The following is a 992-nucleotide window of genomic DNA, read 5'->3' on the forward strand; positions in this document are numbered from 1 at the left end:
CTTGTGGTGACACAAATGGGAGGGGCAAACCAATACAATCTTCGTCCGTAACCTAGCGGTCCAGGCCAATGAGCAGAACCTCCGAGACCTCTTCTCGCGGCTGGACAGGGTCATCAACGTGCAGATAATGACCTTCCCTGGCACCAGTTTGAGGTATGGGGAGTCGCCGATGGGGGTTCTATAGTAGTCGGTCAGATATGCCCGTGTGGACTTCGGCACTTCCAACGGTGTAACAGCTGCCCATTCCCTCAATGGACAGCCTTTCCATGGAGTAATCTACCATTCTGGGATACTCTCTCGTATAGGGATTCTCCTCCTCAGGTCCCTCTAACAGTGTCAGTGACTGACCCTGTAGCGGCTAATGCCTCTGCCACTGCCGCGGCTCCCTTGCCTAACCTTGTATGGCCCATGGGGGTTCATCTCCTACGATAGTCGCTTCTTTTCAGGGTGTCCCAGCGGCTCAACAGCTGACCGCTTCAGTTACTAGTGTAATAGAGATATGTTGCTGATGGGGCTAATGTGGGGCCTTAGATCCGCCCACAACCAGGCGTTGGAGTCACGACTGTTGGTGGAGGGGTGAGGGACTCAGGCGAGGAGATGATCTTGAAGAGGACGGTGGGTGCGATGTGGAAAAGGAGTGGTATGAGGTGGGATGTACCAACAGGTGTACGTATCGGGACTGGCGAACCAAGTTACATTAGAGGAAGTACAGGGAATGTTCGGCCATTTTGGGGAGATCAAGGAATCTTCCATAGACGTGGTAAGCAGAAGGTCTCCGGTCCGATGCCCAGCTACGGCATTACTTCCTCAGTCACCCTATGACCAATGCCAGTTTGCATTGGTAGAGTTCCAGAATGAGGCCGCGGCCCAGGTAGTATGATACCACGTTTCGGTCTTATCACGTCGGCTGGTGTCGTAAGCCTCTTCGTCGTGCTCTGTAGGAGGCGATTCGAGTGGGCGAGATACCATATCGTGGCCGAGTTGTTCGGGTG

The 992-nt window shown here is 53.9% G+C and overlaps 1 protein-coding gene across 1 annotated transcript; it reads left to right on the plus strand.

Moving 5' to 3' along the window:
* Positions 1-127: 127 nt before the first annotated feature.
* On the plus strand, positions 128-871 carry Pmar_PMAR006701 (hypothetical protein; the record flags this gene model as incomplete). Its single annotated transcript, XM_002783845.1, has 7 exons — positions 128-153; positions 196-271; positions 322-399; positions 447-488; positions 532-615; positions 665-760; positions 812-871. Coding segments are annotated over 7 exons (462 nt in total), but the record flags the coding sequence as incomplete, so codon positions are not given.
* Between the last annotated feature and the right edge of the window lie 121 nt (positions 872-992).

This window comes from Perkinsus marinus, assembly GCF_000006405.1.
Source record: "Perkinsus marinus ATCC 50983 genomic scaffold scf_1104296935936, whole genome shotgun sequence".
Lineage (NCBI taxonomy): Eukaryota > Perkinsozoa > Perkinsida > Perkinsidae > Perkinsus > Perkinsus marinus.